This window comes from Lethenteron reissneri, chromosome 25 (genome assembly GCF_015708825.2).
Source record: "Lethenteron reissneri isolate LAM-NWPU_2019-01 chromosome 25, ASM1570882v1, whole genome shotgun sequence".
NCBI lineage: Eukaryota > Metazoa > Chordata > Hyperoartia > Petromyzontiformes > Petromyzontidae > Lethenteron > Lethenteron reissneri.
Window position 1 is genome coordinate 321814 of NC_083803.1, and position 17862 is coordinate 339675.

General features: G+C 46.7%; 2 protein-coding genes across 12 annotated transcripts in view; both read left to right on the plus strand.

Moving 5' to 3' along the window:
* Positions 1-6171, plus strand: part of LOC133346950 (striatin-3-like) — a 103628-nt gene extending 97457 nt beyond the window's left edge. For 3 of the 5 annotated variants that reach the window (XM_061558784.1, XM_061558783.1, XM_061558782.1), the window contains exon 17: positions 401-6171. In XM_061558784.1, the coding sequence (XP_061414768.1) occupies positions 401-570 (170 nt within the window). In that variant the 3' untranslated portion in view covers positions 571-6171. The remainder of the gene's footprint in view (positions 1-400) is intronic. The other 2 variants (XM_061558779.1, XM_061558780.1) reach the window with 1 other exon arrangement.
* A 2108-nt stretch (positions 6172-8279) lies between these two features.
* On the plus strand, positions 8280-17862 carry LOC133346951 (uncharacterized). Of its 7 annotated transcripts, XR_009755670.1 has the most exons (9): positions 8280-8559; positions 9811-9892; positions 10030-10083; positions 10844-10889; positions 12266-12393; positions 14344-14457; positions 16650-16763; positions 17517-17654; positions 17832-17862. XR_009755670.1 is itself a non-coding variant. In XM_061558785.1 (8 exons), exons 1-7 carry the CDS (start codon positions 8400-8402, stop codon positions 16714-16716), a joined length of 651 nt encoding a protein of 216 aa, XP_061414769.1. In that variant the 5' UTR covers positions 8280-8399; the 3' UTR covers positions 16717-16763; positions 17517-17856. The 7 variants fall into 7 exon arrangements, 6 of the variants coding, with proteins under 6 accessions (XP_061414769.1, XP_061414771.1, XP_061414773.1 ...); XM_061558785.1 differs by having other exon boundaries at positions 17517-17856; XM_061558787.1 differs by having other exon boundaries at positions 9814-9892; positions 17517-17856.

A 17862-nucleotide genomic window follows, 5' to 3' on the forward strand; every position in this document is an offset into this window, starting at 1 on the left:
GTTTTGAGCCAATCAATGGCACTGGCTGTAAGTTGATGGATTGCTTCAGTGTCGCCAATCATTGATATTGATGGGCAGTGAATGACTGTGCTCCATTGTTCCGCTCCACATACATTTGTTACGTCATCATGGCATCTGTGTTAAAATGTATACCACATAGTGATGAAGGCTGTCATCACAAGAGATCAGAGACAATGGTAATGTGGATTGACGTAATGGTAATTTAGATAAATGAAATGCAATGTACCCTCTACCCCAGGTGCCTAACTACCTGCTCATTGGCACAAGCCCTGCACATGTGCTTTGCGTTGACTAGCAGCCTGCGGCCCCTACCTGGTGGCCTCTCAAACAGAAGCCTCCTGCACTCCGTATAGCAGTGATCCCTCTCCCTCTTTGTCAGGTCACGATTGCTCAATCCGGCTGTGGAACCTGGAGAGCAAGACGTGTGTGCAGGAGATCACTGCGCACCGCAAAAAGTTTGACGAGGCAATCCACGACGTGGCCTTCCACCCATCAAAGGCCTTCATCGCCAGCGCCGGTGCTGACGCCCTGGCAAAGGTCTTCGTATAACGGCCGCACAAACGCGTGCCCCGTCGCCCGCCCACCTCCTGCGGGCTCTCGGCTACGGCGCACGGTGGGGGGAGGTGGGGGGCAGGGGAGCGGTGAGGTGCGTGCCCGGAGGCACCACCAACCACTCTTCGCACTGCGTCCTGCCGCGAGCAGATGGTCCCAGAGTCCTCGGCCGCTCGCCGACACCAACCGGCGACGGGCCATGGGCTCGGACCGCGGGACGCACGTCTGCCAACGCCGGGGCTCAGTGGATTGACGCAGGCGTGGGACACTAACACAGGTCGCGCTTGCGTAAAGGAAATAAGCGAGATGGCTGGGGTGGTGTTGGGCTTTTTTTTTTACCCCCTGCGTTTCGTTTCTCCTGGGGGCATAATTATTTCCCACGGTCACTGTAACACTCGGATCCCCGCGCACAGGGCTGTCTTCAACCCAGAACCCCCTAACCCGCTGTCGACTGGTGGAGGGGTACTACGGTATAATAGGAATGTATGTTGGTGACTTGTATAGCTGAAAATGTATTCTCAATTTTATGCTGTTGCCGTATGTACGGAGGGTTCCTCTGCTGTGTTTTAAATACGCTTTGCTTGGCAGGATCTGACGAGGGGCGTGCGTGCGTGTTGTGTACTCGAGACTGTACAAAGGTAGCACTCCCTCTCGGGGGGATTGTGCCACGATGCACGCTAAGCGCCGGGGCTGCCTCGGCCTCCCTTCTTCTACCCCCTCTCCTCCCCTTCCTCCCTCCCTCTCACATCCACCGTGTTGAATGAGAGCTGCATGCCTCCCCCCACTACAGTTCCATATTCCGCCGTGTCAACGTGCCCTTTTTATACATAGCTGGCCAAACTTATCTGTGCCCTTCCCTGCCAAAATTTTAAAAAGGAACAGAACAGGAAAGGAAAGCAAAGTAAAGCTCTCCCCAGGATACTAGGCCATAAGATGCACTGGGCCTGTTATTACTTTATTATATGCTCTGGTCAATCTTCATCGCAGTGCAAAGACACCAGTTTTGCCAAAAATAACAACCCAAAATGTTAGCTATTCTGTCTGAGAAGGTGGTTATCGATTCATTTTTGTGTTCTAGATGGTGTGAGGAACATAAGTTTGTGGTCATCCCGATAATGTGTTGTTCGAGGCATTGGGTTACGGTAGGGCTGAGATTTGTTCGTAGTTGACATGGGAAAATATTTTCTGTCCATTGGAGAAGCCCACATTTTAACCAACTGTTGGGTACCTATGAATAAGTGGCACGCGCACAGTAATGAAATGTTACACACGCACGAGATGCAGGTCCAATGTTACACGCTTGCGTGGGGAAATATCTATATTATTTTAAACACAATATGGTTTTTAACAAAAAAGCAAAAACACAAAAAAACATTATGCTTGATGTTACACTTCCCAAACAGGGATTATGCTCGCCACCATTACTGGAGGTCTAGGGCCAGTGGAGAAAATTCTACTTTCTTTTGGCAAAGGGGATTTAATGCATAGACGACCCACTGTTGACATACCAGTGTTGTAACCATCGAGCTCGGTGGAATTTACAGGGTGGGTCGACCTCCATCCGAGATGTAGACTCACGACCTGAATGTTAGTTCAACACTGCCATATTGCCACCCAGCTGGATACCCGAAATTTGCTTCGTCTTGAGGTATATTTGAATACGTAGCACATGAACTTAATATCTGTTTTTGACAACAACCACAGGCAGACTGTTGTTGTATGCATCAATAGTTGTACTTGCAGGCAACAGTATTTAGCCATTAAGACGATACTACTTTAAAAGTAACAATGTACTTTTTTCAGTTTAGTGGTGTTTCCAGAAACTGCAGGTCAGTGGGTACAATGATGGGGACAGAAAGCAGTGGAGGGCACCACCAACTTAGACGAGGCGCCAACAGATGAGGTAGCCAACAGCCAGGGTGGGGGGGTGGCACGTGCAGCAGCTTCAGGCCGCACCGTCAACATGGCACCGCTTTCCATTGCCATGAACACTGACAGATCATGATGTGTGCTGCCTGTGTGTGCGTACATGATCGCGTTACATGCACATATGCAGCATGTGTTTAGGATAGATGGGAGTGCGTGCGTGTGTGCTTGCAAGTTCATGACAGGCACGTGTCGTCTGCTGAAGTGGTGCTTGCGTGCGTGTCTGCATAAAATGCGTGCGTGGGTGTTTTTGAAGCCCAGGCAGGTTCCTATGCTGTCTTTCCTGCCTCTTGTGATGCAACGCTCGGCAGTTCGGGCGACACCGCGCACACTCTCTTGGGCCATCGGGGCGGTGAGGGGGGAATCTTGTAAAATACAGCTGTGGCGGGGAATGACTCGTGAGGGGCGCAGCTCCACGCAGAGCGGGGTAGTAGTGGTGGTTGTGGTGGTGCAGCGTGTGCACGTAAGTCACACCCGTCACCATGTGATACTTGTACATTAACCTGTATTTACAAAATATCACACGTGCTTGTGAGTGGCTAGCCATCCATCCCAACACTATAGTAGCCTATTTTGTGTTATTTATTTGACAATGCATTTGTCAGGCCAGTCTCTCATGAGGCTGGGGTGTGTGCAGGCTTGGGGTGGTTGGGAGAGGGATTGTGATATTGGGCCGGTGGAGATTGCGCACACGAGAGTTGTGTTGGGGGGGGGGGGAGCTCGTCCAGGCGATTCCGTTGGCACGTACGCCCCCATATCCCCTCGTGCGCTGGAGGCTCGTTCGGTAGACGTACTGTCGTAGCGACGCTAGTGCTGCACCTGTTGGGAAGGAGCAGGGGTCCAGATTGGCGAGCAAATGCAGGCAGGAAACTGTGCAGTCTGTGGAACACATGGACGCAACAGCTATTGTTTTTTTTAATGATTGATTTATCGAAATACACAGCGTTAATCATGCAGATTTGGGTGAACAGCATGTCACAGGTTCTGACTTAACACAGTCATGGTTCTATAAGGAGCAGTGAGGCGTGGGGCTGGTGGACAGATGGGTGTGGTGGGACGAGGTGTGGGAATGGCAGTAGCGTAGGATGAGCAGGTAAGCAGTGGGCATCTCTTACTGCCTTTCCTCAATCTCCTCCCCTACCCACCCACGTGTTCCCTTGCCTCCTGAGACCCCTTCCTCCTCAGCTTGCTTGTGTGCTGCATGGTTTATTGGAGAAAACGAATTCCTAGTCTTCCGCGTAGACTTGAAGCGATTTGCAAATTCACTCCTTTGTTGGCCACCGGTACTCACACACTCGAGCGGCACAGTATTGGCTCTCGGACGGCTGCATACCACGCAAGCGTGCAAACGTTAATGCATTACAGGAAAAAAGCATCTTGATTCAGAACGGTGTACAGTTGCTTATAGCTATTCATGTAAATTAGTGATGGTAACGCCCTTAATTTGCCCTTAATTATATACCACAGAGTACAATTGCTTACCCTTGTGTTATTTTATAGCTCACAAACAGTTTGCCTTGTATAAAACTAGAAAAAAATTGTGTTCATAAAACTCTAATTATTGTAATAATGCTCTCTTTTCTGGAAGGGAAGTGATAGATTTTGCCAATAAAAAGCAGACCTTTACAGCGAGCTGGCTTCTCTTTAAACTCTTTGTGTGGTGTGGGTGGTCTTAGACATTGGTTGTTTTTTTTTCTGAAATTGCAACAGATGTTTAGTGGTGGTTGCCTTTGACCCCATCGGCTTGGTGACTGGTTTGGTGGACCGCCAAGGGCTGTAGCTGGCAGGCAGGAAACATAATCCATCCAGAATGTGCCTGCAGGAAGGAGATAGTACAGGCAAATGGGTTTACAGGTAGGCTACTTGTGCCATGTGTTCTACCTGCTTACAGATGAGTTTATCTAGGATCTAAATTTTCAACTACTGTATGTAAAAAAACATCCCAAACCAAATAATACTTAAATCCTAAGAAGTGTTTTAATCCGTGAAGAAACGTTTACTTCAACCAGTCGACCTAATGAATAAATGTATCCCAGCAGTGTCTAAACAAAGCAAACCCTGGACCTCCGCCACACTATGGGTTATGAGGTGCATTTGATTTCAAGACGTTGATCCGTTTGGGTTGGTGAAGGTGGGGAGCGTAGAAGTGCTGTACAACAATGGATTTTCTGAGACGTGAAATATTCAAAACCATGCTGCAAACAACGTAGCCCATCAGCAGGTTTCAAGCTTCGTAAGGAATGTCACTGGTTAACTCCGTGTAACAGGCAGCTGCCACGAAATAACACATTGTTGGAGATTGAATTTTCAGCAAATTATAACAGATTTGCAATAAGCGAAGTTTGTAAAAGTATGATTCTTTTCAGCAATTCACAAACAAGGAAGTCCCCAAATATCCAAAAAGCAAGATGTCTTGACCCTGTTAAGGTTTGCAGTACAAATGTTTCCATCACATGAAAATACATCTTATCAAAATGTTGAACACGGAGCCATGTGCAGTCAGTAGAGAATAAGGGCCAGAGTGCAGGGCATCTGGACAGATTCGTCTCTTCAAACAAAAGTTCACAGTAAATGCCTAGCTGCAATGCTCCACGAAGGCCAAGCAAACGTAATTATAATTAACATGGTGGGGTGATTGTGGTCGGCTGCATCGCACAGATTGAAATGCCTGCCTGTGGGGTGTCAAGAGTTCCACAAGTGTTCGATGTTTTGTGTTCCTACTGTATAACTACAGTGTAATGTGCGTTTCGATTTGTCTCCCAATATTATCCCAACTTGTCCTATCAGTATCATGACATGACTACATTTTCATGTTTTCATTATTACAGTGGGGAGTGCATCTCTTTGTGTTAGCCCCCAGATATGGTGCCACAGAACCCTACTGTAATTCTGGAGGTACTTATATTTGGCCTTGTATTCACATAGGGTACCACACATTTTTCATGCGTTAAAAACTTAAATATTTGGTCCACATATTTGGCACATTTCAAATTCAGTGAGAAAGTAGATATGCTGTGCAGTCATGTGTAACTTGACTGAGATCACCAGCACATGATGATCTGGTTTGGTCATTGCCTGGATTGTCGCCCAGGATCTCAGCAGTGCTGGCTCGTGCCTCAGTACCATTTTTGTTTCCAAAAACACGTCCCTAAAGTGTTGCAGTTTTAGACAAGCCTCATAATTCAGTCACATAATTGCTTTATAAATACATTTCGTTCATCAGATGAGAGAATTGATTAAACAGTCCTGATTCATGGTGGTCTATGCCACTTTTCTCCCAATTCTCAGCAGAAAAGCCATATTGGTAGGATTTAATGGTAATGTCTTTTCCTGCCAAATAACATGGGGGGAAAAGCCTTTCTGCCAAGATGAATTTGGGCAAACATGTCTACTTTGCACAATACGTCTTTGCCCTAATCCAGGTTGAGTTAAGATGTATTAGCGGATATGTCATGACCTATAAGTCTGATTTCAGAATAGTTTCCGTGGAGTAGCAGTGTTTGTTAAATTAAGATAAAAACATTTTAAAAATCTGTTAGCATGAACAGGTTGTCTTCCTGTTGCATCATCCCAAAGTCCCATTCATGTGTGATTCTGATTATCCTGCTTTACAGAACCACCTTCTTGGTTCTTTCGGTAAAGTCACGTAATAAAATAATAAAATAAAACATAATAAAATAATTCTCACGACGTTTCGGCCAGAACGCAAGCTGCCGTCCTCAGGTAAAGACCAGGTCTGTCGGGGAGACAGCGTCTGAATGCTTGCGTTGCGGCCGAAACGTCGTGAGAATTATTTATTATGTTTTATTTTTATTATTTTATTACTTCCCTTCTACGTGACTTTACCGAAAGAACCAAGAAGATGAATCCCTGCAGTCACGAAAGCTTTAAATCGAAATTTTACAGAACCTTGTTTGTAAAGCAGCACTGTGGCATTGGCTAACTTGCAATTGGAAGATTTTAAGTTCATATTTTAGTCTGTCTACTTGGTACACCATCCCTTCAGGATCAGACGAATACCAGTGCATAGGTCAAAACCGGTTCTGTGGAGAGACTCGAAACTACAACGATATGCGCGACGTCCTCGACTCGCTCACCAACCGAGAAGAGCACAATCAAACCAACACTCACTGGGATGGCAAAACATGCCTCGCACTTGCACCTCTTATTCCAACTACAGAGATGTATGTATGTTGAACTTCTTTCGCACCATACATAGCCAACCTTGCTAATCTGAGATGTGCCTGCGATGTGGTTTTTTTATTAAATGCTTAGATTAACAGCATGTACACTACACATGTGTATTAAGGGAAAAAAACTTGTGTGATTAAGTGCTTAATGTCCTGCTGTGAACCTGGCACCGCCTATTTTAGATTTCTGACCACGGCTCACATCATTGAAGAGTGATAAACCAAGGAATCCTGGACAACCCTCTTCATCAAACCCGCTCTCAGCAGCTCTGAAATATGGTCAAACCCCCACGACCGACAAGGTGTGGGGGGGTTGCCTTCATCCAGCAATGTATTGAGAAAATGCTAAGTTATTAATATGTAATTGTCCACATGATTAGAAGTACATGCATTTGTTAATAGGTTTAGAGTCGTGAGGAATGGACTGGACATTTTGACGTGACTGCATAAGTAGAATATATTGGCTAAAAACTCGAAATACCTTTTAATGTATTCAGATTTTGGGCTTGAAGACATACGACTTTCCCATGGAGATTTGACTCCCTGCACATTCAGGAGGGGAAGTGATGTACAATTACGTATCCTAACACGATTTAACATTTACACACCATATGCTTTCTCTAGCCGGTTCACCACCACTCCTGCTCCACAATATAAATCTACCGATCTCCACAATAGTGCCAGATCGCAATTGTGTACAAAATAAAATTCCAATAAAGTTTACCATACCTGAGCGTGTCTGCGAAATACTGTTGCCTACATTCTCTGGAACCACCACCGCCTCAGATCGGGGAGGTGAAAACCACGCCATCCACACACTCCTGAGTACATGAGCCGCCGACTGCATATTCACTCGGTGATCTTCAATGCGGCCAGTTCGCAGCCCCACGCAGCATGCCATTCGATCACAATACATATTAAACGTGCAATTCGTTTAAATATTTGATTAGTTTCCAATTGTCTCGCAAACAGGACATTTTAATTGTCATGTGTTTTATAAATGCATTTTGACCCGGTCAATAGATTCTAATTCTAAATATTGTATCGTGATTGAATTCGACACGTTATGCCTCCTACATCTTATGAGAGTCCCGGTAACCAGATGGTAACATTTGAGATGACTTCTCACCGATTCTGTTCCACCTTGTGGGAGTCCTTCTGAGTTCCTGCTTCATGGACGCGTTCATCTGGACATAGCCACGAACTTCTGGCTGCCAGCGGCATGTGAACAGGGGGTCACACACGCTTCGTGACTTGTGCACTACAACTACCGTGTTGTGTCACTTGCTGCGATCAATGTCTCTGGGGGCCTGCCTCGCGTTGTGCCTCAATCCCCGTGTTGTGGCAAAACAAATTCCAGCGTTGTGCCGACTCCATATCTACTGTGGACGGTTTTGCGAATCATTACGTTTGGGGTTTGGCCAAACATCTTGAAGCCGGCTCCTTTTAAAGCCTTGAGGCTCGATCGAGGCTTTTTTCGGTAAATATTTGCCAACATTATTGCGAGGATCCGTGGCACAGTGGTTAGCGCTATAAAGCCGGCAAATTGACTCCCTGCCACGGCTGGCATCGGTGGCGGGTGATGATGTTTTTAAATGCCACCAAGCTGCACTGTCCACCGTGGTGAAGTATGGTCAAACAACAAACCCCTTCCACGAGTCGGCCTTCTCCCACAGTGGCTTGACAAGGTATACAGTTTGTTGTTGCTGTATGATCCGAGGCGCAGGGGGGCGTGCTGATGGCAGGACGGCAATGGAGGTGAACTGCTCCCAGCAGCCGCAGCAGCAGCTGCTGGTCAAGGCGCTGGCCCGGACCGTTGCGGGCGGACGGACCCTGCTGGGTGGAGCTCGGGCGGAGAGCGAAGAAGACGGTAGGAGGAGCAGCAGGAGGATCTCTGTGTGTCTCGGGTCGCCCAGGCGGACAGTCGAGAACGGAGACGCCGGGTTCCAGGTCCTCTTTGCCGCGTGGCCACGATGACCCGTCCGGTCCCGTCACGCGCCACCCCCCTCGGCCTAGTGGCCCCGCCTGTGCTGCTCCCCTCTCCAAGGCAGGGGTCTAGGCGAGCACGCTGGGTTATCGGTCCTAAAAAAACCCCAACAACTTACGGTCTACTTTGAACTTTGAATTAACGTTAATTGTGCTTTTGCTGTGAAAGTGCATGAAGTATTTCGGCCAATGAGCGATTGCATTTAGAGGGATGTCCGCAAATGGAATGTTACAAGACCAAACACGGAAACGTGGCCTCGAGACCGTTTGTGGCACAATTGAGGTATTGTAGTTTAAAAACAAATTTCAACTTGAATTATTTTACTGTCATAGCTTCATTCCACAATGTTATTTTTGTTACTCAAATGAGTGTCTAATGCAATGTGTAAACATTACCACGAGGGAGGCGAAAGTCGGATGGACGTTCCAGCCTTGGTGTTCGGCTGAACGGGGGGGTGGGGGGGGTCGCTTTGTGTTTTAATCAGCGGCGCAGAGTGGGGGGCGGGGGGGGGCTGGATGGCCTCGGGGGTCATCGTCGTGGTCGCGTCAGAGACGCCGACTTGCTGGGTTCGGGCCCTGCTTCCACCGGTCAGCCGGTGGTCACAGTCCGGTCACGACTGCACACACATTCCCAGGACCTAACATTAGTTTCATGACCACCCTCTCTGCACGTGGCAGGGCATATGGACAATGTACCAGCGAGTGTGAATCCGGGGCTCGAGAGGTCACGCCATAACTCGGTGTTGCCATCTCACATGTTCAGCTGTTCTCATGCGTAGCTGCCACTGGATGTTGGTGCAGCACAATAATACACTGGCACATTTCTTACAAGCTCGAGGTGTGTTTAAGGACCTTACTTAAATCGGCCTGCCAGGTGTTTGCGTTTGTTTTATTTGTAACCAAGTCGGAACGCATTGAGATTGGGTAAAACAAAACCGTGTACATGACGCCTCAACGTGGTTTGGACCCTGAGCCAGAAAAAAGCATTGCTTATAAATAATGGGATGTATGTAGAACTTCTTTCGCACCGTACGTCGCCAATCGGAGGTGATGGGTGTGACCCTGACGCAATGCTGCTACAATCTACATCTCAAAGAGCACTTCCCTGAACAGCAGGACTCGTGGTTGTTCCCAGCAGGTGAGCTGCAGGAGTTTGTGCTGCAGAAAATCACTCGTCTGGGTGCGATGATCCGAGAGTATGCACAGCTCATGTCCAGGTGAGATCATTGGAAATGATACAGTACAAATGTTCGATAGAACACTTTACATGTGTGCATTTAAATATGGCGTTGGTTAATCTCGAAATCTATAATATTTAATTTTCTGTGGATATTTTGTCATAATTGTGCCAAAGCGTGTTGGTGAGCAGCCGTGCTGACCTCGAGGAGCTGTGGAGGCGCCACTGGGGGTGAGTGCCGCCTCTGTGGGTCACCTGATGAATTCACAATCCCACAAAGTCCTTCACATGTTCATGGCTGTTGCTTCCGTGGGGCTCCCTCACCTCTTCAGAGCTCCTCTTTCCCTCTGTGTTCTCCTCTACTCGCTTGGGGTTCTTCTTGCACATTGAGATATTTGTGGGACTCCCTTTCGGCAGATGACATTGTGAATTTATTCACGTAGCAAATCAACAGTTGAAAGTGACGAGCGATTAACAGCTGCTTTACAAGATTGCAAACTGTAATTCGGAGAATAAATAGGAAAGTATTAGCTTCCAGAGTTTAGTCGTAGGGTACAAAAGATGAGACCATATGCTTTGTCGAGCAGGCCAGTAAGAAAACATTTGTCAAAGTGCGGTAAAGATGGATAAAGATGGATAAAGAGCACAAGTCGATCGACAGACATGCACAGTGATGTGAGATACTTAACGAGAACACTGACCTTTGAGGTACGATTATAAGCAGCAAAGGAAGGCAACAGAGTGAAGATGGTATATAAAGGCAAGAGAGGCAGACATGGTTACATATTCAATAATACAGCTTTTGATTTGATTCTGTTGAGATGTTTTAATCCTTTGACACACCATCTCACATGTGGTAGCAGTAGAGAGTGAGGAGCTGCCGCATGGAGTGGGGCCAGTATCTCTACAACTATTTTTTAACCTACTCTTGGAAGAAGGACTGAGAAGGGCAACACTTCTTCTGATGGTGTACAATATTTGTCTTTTACAGGAAATCCGATGTGCGTGATGCAGTGGAGGAACTCCTGCAGCTAGAGGTGGTAGCTCCACTCTGGTGACAATCACATGGTTACACAGCACCTGCCTCTTGTGTCACTGCTGTGGCACTGTCAGGAGCTTCAGTTTTTAATGTGTTTTTATATTTCGGTAGGAGCCCGGTACAAAGCATGCACCGTGATGTGAAAGCTGTGCTCCTGGATTGAGAGGAGGGAGGAGATTGTGCTCGCTGCTGCCCCACCGAGTGGGGACCGAGAGCGGGTGTTTGAACTTTTATGTGGGGAGGGGTCAAGTGAGGGAAGAAGAACTGAAGTTATGGAGTAGAGGGAGGAGCGGGGGGAGAAGGGGAGGGAGGGGAAGGGGGGGAAGCTTTACTTTAAAAAAAATTCTGTAATGGGGTGTATGCCCTACAACTAAAGTATATTTGACTGAAATCCCAGTATTAAGAAAATCGTTTTTGGTAGTTTGACAGCAATAAACTTTGAATTGTCTCGCATAAATCTAATTTACCATTTATCATTAGCAGTCTCGTTACTGATTATTCGACAAGAATGGAATAATCTTCGTAAAATCAAAGTTCTTGCTTCCTCAAATCTGCTGTTTTGGTGGCCTGAGCCAACAGCAGAAATTCCACTTTTCCATGACAATGGCCGGTATAATATACATATAAAACCATTGCTGACATCCCACAAATTGGCATGTATTTCATCAACTCTGAAAGGGTAAAAAGCTGAATCAGTACTCTACTGGTATTTCATTCAAGTCAAGTACTCTGACCGTAGCCCTATCTGGCTGAATACCACTATACACTCAGGGTATATTGACTAATCTCCCACCCCCTACCCATGCCTCGCAGTACAGTCAGTTTTCACAATTGAAGGTCCAGATTTTATTCAACAATTGTCTTTTTTAAAGTGATGATTGTAGCGGCCTCTAGTGGCTGAATGATTCACGTGAAACCATTACAGATGTAAAACATGTATTGTTACATGCAATAAATGTGTGTTCTGTGAAGTACAATAATACATATGCATCGATTATTTGTGACATTCATACTATATAATCTAGTGCGTCTACTGTATAGTGTTTAGATTGCGGGATGTACCACATGTTGTTTGGCATGATGTCCAAAGTTTCGCTTCTTGTGCTGAACAACAGGATGTGGAGCATGTTGAACTACATGCGGTACAGCCTGAAAACAAATCAGAGAATTAATAAACATACATACAATTCACCTTGTCATACTGTGATCTACGGTTACTGCACACGTTGCTGGTCCCAAGGCCGATTAGATAAACGTGGGTGACTCGTCTGTATGCGTCTCTCCTGTATTGTCAAGCGTTTGTTTTTCCCCTGCAAGTGTGTGTGACACCATAGCCTCCCCCACTCTTTCTGCGCCCACTCCTGTGCCTGACAGGAGGAGTGGAGCTCATTTCTGAAGGGCATAGATGAGCGCCTTGACAACGAGGTGACAGCACCAGGAGTGGCAGAGCCAGCAGTGCAGCTCCCGCTAGAGCTGGAGCTCACGGATGCGTGCTGTGGACGGTGAGCCCGCTCGTATGTGTACGAGTGGTGGTTGCTTCTGCCCCCACCGAAGATGAACATCAATGGAGAGATGCAGGCAAGGCCGATGAGTCAGATACCTTCTATGACCTGTCACAGGTGTTAGTTAAAGTGGCCCCTCGGCATAGTCCTATTGTTCTGTAGCTTTAATGCCTGAGTGAGTCATGACGCTGGCACCTGGGCTGGAGTGATTGGAAGGCATGGGCCAGATCAGCTCAATAACAAGGGTCGGAAGTTGCTCAACTTCTGTGCGGCCCATGGGCTTGTAATTATCAACACGCTTTTTCGGCATCGGCGCATCCACACAACATCATGAATGCACGCTGGGTCCAAGCAAGAACATCTGTTGGACTATATAGTGATGGAACAGTGGATCCGGCCCCATGCCCTTGACACCAGGACCTATGGTGGAGCTGATCTGCCCACTGATCATCGGCTTTTCATCTGTAAGATGTGCCTGCCATTCTTACACTCTGGTGGTGGGTGTCCATCTAGAACCCTTTTCAAACCCATAGTGGCCTAGTCTCAACTAGCTAATGAAAGTTGTGAGAATTTCATCATCACTTGCAGCTGGGGTTTAGCATTGTCCCCCCCCTCCTGATACCGGGGGGAAATAGGTGAGGTTGAGGATTGTGGCTCATGCAGTTGCAATGGCTGCTTTGGGTACATGGTCCAAACCTACCCAGAGACCCTGGCTGATGGAGGAGGTGTTCAAGATGGCTGAGATAAAGCGACAGGCCCACTTCCACTGCCTATAGCATCTCACATCGGAGAATGACGAGGCTTACCGCAGCCTTTGCTCGGAGGTTCGGAGAGCCGTGCGGCGCTGCAAGGATGAGTGGTGGTCATGGGTTGGTGAGGGGATGTAGTCTGCCTTCGTAGCTCGCGATCATATTATTTAATTCCATCAAAAAAGTAACTTACAGCGCCACACCTATCACTATCCTCAGGGGAAAAAAGGTGATGTTATTTACGACCTCAGGAACAGGTTTGCAGATTTGCTGTGCATTTACACTGGCCTTCCTACGATCCATTCTGGGTTTAACCAGGCTGTATTGTGTGAGGAGCCCACAAATTCTCGAAAGATCTGGACACAGTCCAATCGGTGAGCTCCAGCAGGCAATGCTGCGTTGGATGGGTTATGTTGCCCCACATGCCCATCCACCGCATGCCCAAACAGCTTTTGTTCAGCCGGATAGAGGGGGCTAAATGGGCGCGGCACGGGCTAGAGAAGAGATATAGTGATGTGGTACAGGAGGACGTAGAGCTGAGTGGACTTGCCGATGACTGGTCCCAGCGGTGTCAAGATCAACCTCTGTGGAGGAGGATCGTTAAGGACGCGACTGGGCAGTTGGAGGCAGTCGCCCTCCAAAAACAACGGAGGGCGGAGGAGTGACGCTCACAACAACGAGCAGAGTGCAGGCCGGTTAAAACACAACAAGTTGGCACAGTAGAGGGCACAGGTGGTGCATCGGCCATTCATTGCAGTCACGCAACCCATGGCACCTGGGTCTATCCCGTGACCTCCTGCCAGTGGGCGTTTGACACTTCACGTGGCCTTAGAGTGCACATAGCCTGGCACAAGTGCCAAGGTGATGTCACCGCCACTTCGTGGAGAATGGCGGTTGTTGCACGAGTATGGGGAGTGTTCATATCATTGTTAGAAGTCTGTACTACAAACTCGACGATCTGTGTTCGGTTCTCGGCCATGGCCAAAACCTGTGGAGAATGTCTGAACTGGTCCTGGCCTTTCCTAGATTGACTCAGACTTAAATTACTACCCGGGCCTGGTTCTGACCACACCACCACCTCATGCACTGTGCTCCGTAATAGGTGTTCACTAACAGCACTTTCCCCAGCAGTCTGTGGAGGCAATGAAAAGGATTATTGATTTTGTATGTGTGTGTTTGCCTTATGGTTGTTTGCAGACAGGTTTCTCTCGCAGAGGTGCTGGGTGAGGACTCTTCACCCGTGCTGCTCGTGCTGCTTCGTCATCTCGCCTGACTGCCCTGACGCGATCATGTTGCCCGGCTCCTCACTCACCAGGTCTCCGCACCTAACACACAACACCTTATCAATATCCCTCAGCCCAATGCCAGGTATTTAGCTAATACTTCATCCTTTCCTATTCGTTAGCATAATTTTCCATTCACTGCATGGATCCTTTCCCTTCAAGTCATCAGGCAGCATTTAGCTTTTTTCCCTTTTGGCCACATACCCAACATGATTCTTTGGAGAACGTCCTTCATGAAGCCTAAGTCACCGATTCTGACTTCCCGAGATTGTGCTAATTATTCTTCTTTCCTCTTGAAACTCCTCTATAGCTTCCTCATTTCTCTTTGCAGTCAGTTGATTTACTCCATTCGTTACCATACCCACATATTGAGACTTCCCATTATTCTTTTGTCTTGTTAGTCCACATTTCTGCCGCATACAACACTGCAATTCTATACTAAGGTGTGAATGAGTCTCTTCTGTTACTTCACAAATCACACTGCTTGTATCATTTATGCTGGAGGATTCCGATGAGCTATAAAACTTTTTCACAGATGTGCAGTAGGGGCAGGTCAGAAAGTTACAACAACAAAGAATACAAAAACACGAAAGAAGTGCAAAATATAGGAAGGGTAAGCAAATCACTAAAACATATTTTAGCAGGTAAAACCCACTGAGCTATTAGCTTCTTTTACAGAAGCTTCCTTGCCACAAATGATAGCTCAACGAAGTGGCTTATCACATGGAAATTTATAGCAGCCAAATAATCTAAACGAATGCTTCTAAATGTGGAGGGAAACACCAGAGGACCTGGAGAAAAAAATCTGTGCGACCATGGGGAGAACACGCAAACTCCAAATATACAGCAGGCATCAGGATTGGGATCGAAGCCACGATCTCCTGCATAGCAGGCGAGGAAGATGACATCACGCCACCATGGCGCCCCTTAAATGAATAATAAAAATAAAGCATATAAGTTGAAATTGCATAAGTACATCAATTCCCAAGCTTGGGAAAGGCAGTAAAACAACAGCAAAAACAGTCCCAGACCACACCAAAACAAGACACAGGCCCTGAATAAAATTGTACATTAAACTGGAACTACTAATACATGGGTAAGGATCAAAGTTGCAAATCACATTTTTAAATGTGGCTACATCCAGCACTAATCTGCTTCAGAATATTTTTGAAGGAGTGTTTATGATATTAAGGGAAGAAACCAGGTTGTTCAAAAACGTTGGTGCTGCAACTGCAAAGGCTTTGTCACATATTTCAATTCTGGTTCTTGGGATAGTTAAAGGGTAATTAGATGGACGTCTTAGGTTTATTGAGTTTGACAATGGGTTCATCAATTAGCTAAGCATAGCGCAGATTTACCAATAAGGATTTTATGGATAAACAGGGCCATAGAGCGTAGTCCTGCTTTGCACTGCATGACAATGACGGTGCATGTAATGATTCAGCAATTAAAATGTATCCTGATACACATTGTATGTGCAAGAATTGATAATTTTTTATGTATTCATTTAAATGTCGGCCAATGGTGTAAACAGGAATGAGTGGTGGTGCAGTGATTACCGCACTGCATTTCAAAACCTTCAACCTAAGTTTGATTCTTGGTCACGGCTTATATCAGTGGCGAGTAATATCTGAACCAGTCCTGGGCCTCCATACTGACCACCGTGGTTAAGTATGGTCAAACAACAACACCCATGAAAAAAAAACCGCATGGGTGAAGCCTCATCCAGCAATGGGTAAACAAAGTGCTGTGAATGCTTATTTAATTTGTTATAACTATTGACGAAAAACAACAACTGTACAGATAAGACAGATAGCACAACAGGAACCACACAGATGACATACAGTGCAAACAAAAAGAAAAATCAATGATTCTTTAACCTAATTGTTACCCTGAATGAGTAAACATCACATTGTGATGGAAATTAATCATATGCCTATTTATAACACCACACGCCAACATGTACAACACTTCCCTGCACCCTGGCTCACCACACTGCATTGTACCATACCATTTGTATTGCATCCTCAACACTGCAGCACACTGCATTGAGAAACACAGCACTGGCGTAGAACTTGCTACATTTCCCTGGTGTGTTTCTTGATCTTACCAAGCTCTATATTCCTGTCTGTGTGATCTCAGCTGTCTTTGTCTTTCTCTATCTCCCTGTGCTTGTTGCCTGCCTGGCTGATTGCCTGTCTCTGGTCCTTACTGCCGTGTGTAGGGAGACTTGGCCGCGCGGGTGGTGTTGGTGTCGTTCAGTAGCTGCAGCAGAGCTAAGGCCTGGTTGAACGAGACGGGAGCTACTTTTCCCATGCTGCTCGACCCCAACAGACGAGTGAGTAATGTACCGCAATCTGCTGCAGCACCCAATCAAGCCCTGCTCCCTGCTGCAAATTAATATCACTGATTGCTGTGCTAAAACAATACTCCATCCTGCAGGAAAAACATCACTCAGTGCATCACTTCGAGACTACCAAGACACTACTCCATGGATATTGTTATTTGAGGTCAACAAAGCCCTTCAACACCTCTGACCTAGATAAAATGAGGACCACTTCATGGGAAAGCACTAGCAGTTGTCATCTGGATGGAGTGGCCCCTGCCACAAATGGAGATGAGCACGAACGAGCTCATTTAAACAGGGACACACAATGATTTTTTGTTACAGTAGAAGCTGGATATTAGCACGTATATATAAGCAACACAACTTTAAATTTCATTGCTGGGGGAAGGCGGAGGGCAACTTTGGAGCCATGCATACTTCGGTTATGAGCACACCTAGGCTTCCTGCGAAGGGGTGTGGTTATTACCAAAATTCTGTTTCACAATTTTATTCCTGGTGCATTGTCGGTTGAGCAGTGCGACCCCGTGTACATGAGAATGGACCCTGAAAGGCTTTTCATAGAATAAAAAAATCACTATGTGCTCTTGACGCTCGAACCACCCAGTCACCTTGCATTTACATTTTAAAGTGTATTTAAGATTAACTGTATGGAGAATGGTACAACAAACAAAGTATTGTTTGGAAACAGAAGCAAGTCATCGTTTATATACCCTGCCTGTGGTGGTCTTGTTATGGTTCCTGCAGCTGTTTGCAGTGCTGGGCCTGCGTGTCTCGGTGTCAAGGGTGTGGTCTGTGGAGACGCTAATCTACTACGCTGAGCAGATCGTGGCTGGGCGCAGTCTTCTCCAAACTGCAGAAGGCCCTCCGGAAGACCTGAATCAGGTTTTTGACAGCTATACACACTTGAGCACACATATACAGCCCAGCCAGAGTAGAGAATTTTAGTCCACATTGGCAGCAGAGGAGCAGGAGCGTCCTTTTATATAAACACCTGCATGATCTTAAGTGACTGTAGCAGTGCCCTCATGTCCTGTTTCTCCCTTTCTGCATGTTTCAAAGCTCGGGGGCGATTTCCTGGTGGGGGAAGGCG